The sequence below is a fragment of the Carya illinoinensis genome, chromosome 3 (genome assembly GCF_018687715.1).
Source record: "Carya illinoinensis cultivar Pawnee chromosome 3, C.illinoinensisPawnee_v1, whole genome shotgun sequence".
Lineage (NCBI taxonomy): Eukaryota > Viridiplantae > Streptophyta > Magnoliopsida > Fagales > Juglandaceae > Carya > Carya illinoinensis.
Window position 1 is genome coordinate 48,487,488 of NC_056754.1, and position 8,089 is coordinate 48,495,576.

Below are 8,089 nucleotides of genomic sequence, written 5' to 3' on the forward strand. Positions count from 1 at the left end.
ATTGGTCACCATCCAAAAAGATGCCTTTGACCCCACACATACATTGGGGTGGGCCCTCTATACTTTCCCATTATTGCCATCTCAGGCCCCACTTCCTCGCTAGGTTTCTCTCGCATCGCGACACGCGTCTAGTGAATCCCCAAAAAGAGTGCATTAGTTTTCTGGTGGACCCCACTAGACCATCATTCATGTTAATCCAGTGGGGTGAGGGGACACGATGGCCCACCATTTCCACTTCAATATTTATTACATTATTTTATTTAAATAATGGAATTGTGTATTAAAAAAACATATCCAACGTATATGTAATAAAGAAAAAAATAAAAATAAAAAGAAGTGGCAGTTTGTTTTATTTTACGTGGGCAGTTCCCCATCCTGAAATCTTGAGAGGCGTCCCAGAGGCGAAGGGTCATTGCTCAAGTGGGCTCTGTAATCTTTAGATGCAGCCACACCTGTATTTGCACTGTGGTTTTTGGACTGTTTGGACCGATCCGAGACTCCGCTAAAACCTACCAAACACACATATCTGGAGCTGCATCGAGACTACCAATTCACGTTGGCATGGACCCCAAATCCCTGTAATTCCTATAATTTTGAGCAACCACACACATGCCATTGCTGTCATCTTTGTTTTTATTTAAGTGGCCTTGTTCATGGATTCTCAACTTTGATAGAAATATGTGAAAATGTTTTTATACAGTGAGTTATTTATTTGTGTTTTGAATTTATCTCAACGTGCGTCTATAAACATCACTAGATATTGACTTCTATTATTATTTATTTTTTGAGAAATAGTTAACATATATCAAGCACATAATTTTAATCTTTTCTTTGGTCTGGGAAAACCACAACCAAAAAAAAAAAAAAAAAAGGATAGAAATTAATAGATTAGATAGAATCCAAGAGAAATATTGTGAAGCAACTATCTAAAAGCCACCTCTGAACAGAGAAAAAGGATAAGGCGGCGGCGGACTCGCCTCCACCCCAACCGCCATTTCTGTGAAAAGGCTTACTTGGCCACTGCTACCATTTCCATAACCCGACATAATACTTTCCGGCGGAGACACCGCCGCAATATTTCCAATTCCAGTCGTAGTGGCCGTTGACGCCGACAAAAAGGGGCTATCAATAGCGACGCAACCGAAAGGTTCTTGGGCAATCGAATAAGGACCCATCACCTGCCTTTGGCTAAACCATCCCGGCGTCGGGTTATCCGGCGACGCTTGTTCATGAAAATTATCAATTTCAAAACCAGTCTCCGGCGACGACGAATTTACGCCTTGAGTTGTTCCCTCTTCTTCGTCCTCAGTCTTTATCGAAGAAGACGACGATGCCGAAGGTATCATTAGCCGCCGCTTCTTATCGCTCATGAGTCTCCTGGTCCGTTCTTTCTGAAGCATTAGGCGGGGGACAATATCTGGGTCTTCAACGACTTTGTGCAAGAACGCCATCATTTGCTCCGGCCTTCTCTCCGTCTTCTCCAAACGCCTGTTCATGCCACGAAGCTCTTCGTCCAGCGCCTTCTGCTCCTCCTTCAACCTCGCTATTTCCATAACCAGTTCCTCTTCATCATCTACATCTTCGTGTTTCGACCCTTGCGTATTCGAATTGCGACTCTGCCTCCTCCGCACGATGTTCCTCAACAAGTGCTTCTGGCCTCGGAGAAACCACTCATTCGCGAATTCCCATCTATCAGGATCCACCTTTCTGAATCCCTGATCATTTACAGAACACATGAGAACAGTTTTCCGTCACGGTCTTGTAAGAAACCAAAAACAAAAAGAGACAAAGATTTACTACAGTTTTGTATTGTTTTTGTTTTTTTTACTCACATAGGTGTTGAGCTGTCGGACGAAACTGGAGAAGTTGTTGTGCTTGAAATACGCAGGTAAGATCCTCTGCGAGAAGTCCAAGGGATCGATGACGATGAAGCTATTGTTGGCTCTTCCCCAAGTGATCAAACTATCCGTCGTCGGATCGTTGATCATCTGATAAGTCTTCATAACGAAAGGCGCGACGACGTTGTTCGCCTCCATTCCATAAACATGAGCAAGCATACTATTTCTGAGATGGAACTGAAGAGTGTGAGGACGGAGGAGGATGGTCTCTGCCTAGAGAAACCGTGAAAAATGGGTGAGGCAGCACCGTAATATATAAAAAGGACGCACGTACAGTAACACAAGATAACGTGGCGGCAATCCAGAACGGTTTTTATATTTTCCTTAGGTCACGGGATGGGACCCACGTGGCTCCACTTTTTATAATCTATAAGCGACAGGTCATCGGCCCCGGCGAGTAGATATTTTCCTAGACGGGACGTTGTCCACGCGCATTTACGGAGCGTGCTAGGGCATTAGCCTTGGTTCCAGTAGACGAATACAAATTAACATATTTTGAACATTATTTTTATCATTCAAGATAAATTATCACATTAAATTATGCATTTTTAAGTTAAAATAATAATAAAATATTATATTTTATTATTATAAATTTTTTTTCTTAAAATTAACTCTTTTATATATTTTTTTAATTAGCATCTATTATATACATTTGGCATTAATAATATAAATATAATAATAATATAAATATTTTTTATATATTATATTTAAATGATAAAAATATATCTAATATATTATAATAATAAAATAAAGATGAAGATAAAAATTTGTTGTGTTATTGAAAGAGAGAAGAAAAAAGAGTTGTGAAAGAAAAGAGTATGAGGAGAAAAAAAATTAATAAAATAGTATTTAATGAGTAAATGGCGCATCTTTCACGTTGTCAAAATATTATTTATATTTATGTAAAATTTTATATATACATAATTCAATGCAATCAAGAAAATTTTATACATCATATTACTATTTTATTTGCATTATATTAAATAAAATGTGACACATTTATCATTTGAAATAAGTGTGCTGTTGAGCTCTTGCCAGTGCTTGATTTTTTTTTTTTTGTTTTTTTTTTGTAGTGTATTTTTATTAGTGATATTTTAGGAACAAGTTTTTAGATTCAATATCCAATGCAGTATTGTCCTTTACTCCACCTCCTTAGGAGGACGGAGTGGTTGGTCATTCTGTTTTATACAGAGTGCTCTCTCTTCGGAAAGTCTTAGAAATTTAAACAATATCCGTCACTTAGTGTGTAGATATGCTCCAGAGCAGATGCATAAGTTAGCTTATAGTCTGATTTTTTCTGTATTGATAAGTCATATTTGTAATTTTGATATGATGAATAAATTCACATTTAAAAAAAAGTGATAATAAATATATCACATCATATATAATAAAATATAAATAAGATAATAATGTGATGTATAACATAATTACTCATCATATAAATATATATTTATATTTACATATAAATAAACCAATGTAAATACTATTAGATGAGTGGGCCACGCTTGCAAACATTGTCGCTATTGGCTAAACGACAAGGGGGATTTCGTTGAATAAAAAAGAACAAAAGAAAATAGATTCGCACATTTGAAAGGGGAGTAGAACTTTGTTTTGTCAACTCTCTGTTACGAAATCAACTTATTTTTTCAAACTTTGTATTTCGCAACCAGCTTGTTGGCTATAGTTCAAAACGTTCTAAAATATAATTATATTTCTAGTTAAAATCATGTTTTTGCATAAATATGGTAGGGATTTTAATAATAATAATATGTTTATTAAGTTAATAAAACATAGCATAAAAGGCAAAAGATGAACAAACTTACATTCTTTAATATTAGTAGAGTCAATTTCGTTTTATTGCGATCGTAGTAACAAGATTAATAATGTGAAATTATCGCTTATCTCAACATTTTAAGTTGATGGAAAGAATTAAATTTTATTATTTATTTTATATCTTAACATTTTACTTATGTGTGGGTTAGACTCTCCCTCAATAGATGATCCAACATGTGAAATATTTAATTAAATGAGATAGAGTGTAGAGTTAAGATTCGAACTCAAAATTTCTACTATGATATTATCACGTGGATTCACTATTTGTCACAAAACTTAAACTGATGAAAAGATATATATTTTATTATTTATTTTATAACTTAACAAATAAAAATTTACAATTTTTTAAAAATTATCAAAACAAAGTATCAAGTTTTTTTTCTTAAAAATAATAATGAAAGGAAATCTACATGTGTAGAATAAACAACAATCATGATTGTGATAAGGTTCATTCTTTTGCAAGTGAACAAGATCTCATATCACGGTCATCACCTCATATTCACGTGCGATTTTACTTTTATTCTTAAAGTTTACTCGATCAATTTAAATGTTAAGACTTTTGAATCTTGAAAATTTGTAACTATGATATAATATATTTCATACCACAAATATTGTGGTCTGGAATGGGAACGTTTATAAGTTTTTAAATGATAATTATTGTCTTTGTTTATGCAGTTCAAATAAGATGAGATAAAATATTTTATTAAAAATTAAATAAAATATTATTATAATATAATTTTTAATATTAATTTTATTTTAAAATCTAAAAAAAATAAATTATTTATTATTACATCGAATAGCAATTATATTTTCATTTTTGTCTTGCCTATAGATACCTCACTCTCATGAAAAGTCTCCCGTACGTATGCTGCTTCAAGAGTTTTCGAGGTTTTTCTTACCTCCCAAACAGCGTGTTAATACTAGAGCCGACAAGTTGCACAGAATAGGAAAGAGCGTGAAAGGGAATCCAAGATTTATAAAATACTATATTATCTGTCAAAAAAAAAAACTATATTATAATGAAAAAACAAGCCTATCAGAGAGTGCCAAATAGGGAGCGAAAGGTACAGTTACATTCAGCTGCTCGCTATCGGGACATTGCTTTCTCAGCTGCTCGTGCGTTGGCGGTTGGCGCATTATCCATTAATAAATATAAATAAGAAAAATGATTTAGATCCGTATATTTTATTTATATAAAGTTAAGAAAAAAAAAAACTTTGGGATTCAAATAAAAATAATTAATATTTTTATAATAAATCTCATTTTTTTAAATAAAGTGCTTTTAAATTGTGTATAGAATTATTCTAAAAATTAATGTTAATTATTATCATTTTAGTATTTTTTTTTTAAGATAAGTGTTAATTCTATCCGAAATCAGGAAATCTTGTAAAAGTGAAGTTGTTAATTAATGTGAGATGCTAGATTTAGTTTATAAATTAATTTAAAAAGTTTTATAATTTGACATTATACATTAATTTATTAAATCACATCAAATTATAAGTTTATTTTATAAGATCTCTTCATAGATTTATATTTTTATTTTTAAACATAATATCAAATTTCATAAATAAATAAATAAATATTATTTATTAATTTTTAAAATCATTTTGAAATAATGTTTAGAGTATCGGTAAATTAGTTAAAAATGACAAATAATTTTCAAATATTAATGTCATAACAACAACAACAAAAAGTGATAATATTTTTAAGTGTAGTTTAGATAGTGAGATGAAATGGTTTTAAATTAAAATTAAAAATTGAATAAAATATTATTAAAATAATATTTTTTAATAATATTATTATTATTTTAAAATTTTAAAAATTAAATTATTTATTATATTTTATATAAAAATTTTTAAAAAATTATAATAATAAAATAAAATAAAATATTTTTACTATTTAAACATAATCTATCAATCACATTACGTCACATGAATAATAAGTGGTATAGAGGCTTGAGGACAACATTAAGCACAATACTTCAAATATTACACCTGTCTAATATATATATATACATATACATATATATATATATATATTCATGGCATGCACTTAGATCTGCTGGACACGTGTATGGATCAAGTTGGAGAGTGGTGTTAGGAGAGTAGGGAGCAGTTTGATATATCTACTATCATATCTATGCTTGGATGTCTGCTCCGTATAGGCTCTTATCATGACAACCCTGTCGGTTGAGTTTGAGTAATTTTAATTTTACTTACTTCAAATAAATAATAATTTTATTCTTAATTAAATTAAATAATTATTTCAAGATTTCCTGGTTGAAAATTCAACAAAGTGGTCATAGAACACGTGTCACGCGTCATTTTAAATATTAAACATGCCCGTACATTTCAATATCTTCCTACTTGTAAATTATTGATATTTTATTCAATAAATAATTCCACTATATTTTTTTTTATTCAAATCATGGTTATAATATTTTTCAATTATTATAGCTTCTTTTCATTTAAATTGATATTATTAGATAAATTTTAAATAAAAATTTAATATAAAGTCAATTTTATATATTTTTCATATATTTTATTAATATAATTGGTTGCATATTTTTTTAATATAAAATAATTATTTTGATAAATCATATTAATAAAATATATAAAAAAATACGTAAAAATAACTGTATATAATTAAATTCAATTTTAAATTCTCGATTTTTAAAATTTCAATATCAAGATTTATGAGTGTGAGAGTTTAGATATGTATACAAGATTGAATTAATAAATAATTCGAGGGTTAAATCTTTTAAAGAATATCATGGAATAAGATTTCAATAAAAAATATATTAATAAGATGTGGACGAATATTATCTTTATCCTTTTTTTCCATCTTAAAGAAAAAGGAGATCCATTACTTGCCCAAATCAGAAATGGGGTCCCTAATTTGATTAAATATCCATTAATAAACCAATTTTTATGCACTTGACCCACATCATGATGTGCAACAAAAGTGCAAAAGGGTGCATGCAATCTAATCCACAAAAATATATACAACAAAAGATGAATTAAAAAACATACATTTCTTTGTTCACCAATTATGAAAAAAACATTTTTTATAATTTTTCAAGATGAAACTTGACAACAATCTTGTGTTCGAGGGAACAAAAATTTTGTCATCTCAATCATACTTATTGAAGTAACACGTTTCTTTTTGTGACTTCATATATCAACTACATAAATAACAATTACTTAAAGCATGTGTAAATGGAAACAACAAATCTTAAGTTGAAGAATACTGGATATCTTTCTTTTAAAGAAAATGCTAATCTTATTGTTCGTAGCTACCGCTGAAAGTTATTATTGGGATTTTTTATATTTTTATTACGATTTTTTTTAATTAATGATTAAGTAAATAGTTTTTAATAATATTTTAAATTTTTTTATTTTTTAAAAAATATTTAAATGTGTTAAGAAAATACATGTAAAAAAATATTTAAAAAATCTATAAATAACTGGCTGGAGCTTCCAACTATAGGGGTAGCACCGCCCTTCTTTTAAAATGATCAAATCATAACGTGAGCAATATAAATGCTTCATATTTTATGCTAATTAATCGATACTGATCATGATCGTGAGAGGAAAAGAGAGATCGAAACTTATTAACTTCAAACCTAGAATTAGGTGTGGCCTTGCATTGATAGTCAATGATATCAGATATAGTGAGATTTGTCCCTTTAATTGGACCAATGATAATATATTTGACTCTTTTTTGTTTGTATTTGTCACACATATCTAGCTTTAATTAACCAAGATATGGTAGATTTAGAAAGAATTAATATTATTTTATACAATCTATAGCTAATTAAGCTAATTGTAATCATATTTACGTAGGCAACTTGCATGAGATATATCGAGAACCATCTTGCTCTTCATGTCACAGTCATGCTATATGCTTAACAGTGATGAATTAACATAAAGGACTACTAAGATCAGTGCCTAATAATTGGTTGGCCAAGCAATTTGAATTCAAGTTTATATATTATTGGTCATTTGTTTTCTTAAGGTCTAAGTTTGATAAACCAACTCCAAATTAATATAATAACATATATTAGATTTATGTTTGTAATCCAATTAATCTGATCAGCACATACATATACATTTGATTTATCTCATAAATAACTAGCGAGAATGAGAGGAAACTAGTAGTTAAATACAGATCTTATTTAGATACAGAAACAGATTTCATTTCATCTCATCATTATAATTTTCTTAATTTTTTTAAATATTAAAATAATAACACTATTAAAAAATAATATTCTTATAATATTTTATTCAACTTTCAATTTTTATAAAAAATTATCTCATCTCATTATTTAAACTACACCACAATGTAACTCTTCATTA

At 29.4% G+C, this 8,089-nt stretch overlaps 1 protein-coding gene across 1 annotated transcript; it reads right to left on the reverse strand.

Annotated features, from left to right (window-relative positions):
* Window positions 1-872: 872 nt before the first annotated feature.
* On the reverse strand, window positions 873-2,140 carry LOC122305023 (heat stress transcription factor C-1-like). Its single transcript, XM_043117287.1, has 2 exons — window positions 1,833-2,140; window positions 873-1,715 (listed from the first exon to the last, which is right to left on the reverse strand). Exons 1-2 carry the CDS (start codon window positions 2,055-2,057, stop codon window positions 927-929), a joined length of 1,014 nt encoding a protein of 337 aa, XP_042973221.1. The 5' UTR covers window positions 2,058-2,140; the 3' UTR covers window positions 873-926.
* Window positions 2,141-8,089: the final 5,949 nt, after the last annotated feature.

Excerpts from the sequence above, each read along its gene's own strand:
- LOC122305023 (XM_043117287.1), bottom strand. The coding sequence starts at position 2,057 with ATGCTTGCTCATGTTTATGGAATGGAGGCGAACAACGTCGTCGCGCCT. Across the intron at positions 1,716-1,832 it reads TCCGACAGCTCAACACCTAT|GGATTCAGAAAGGTGGATCC; the intron begins GTGAGTAAAAAA and ends GTAAATGATCAG.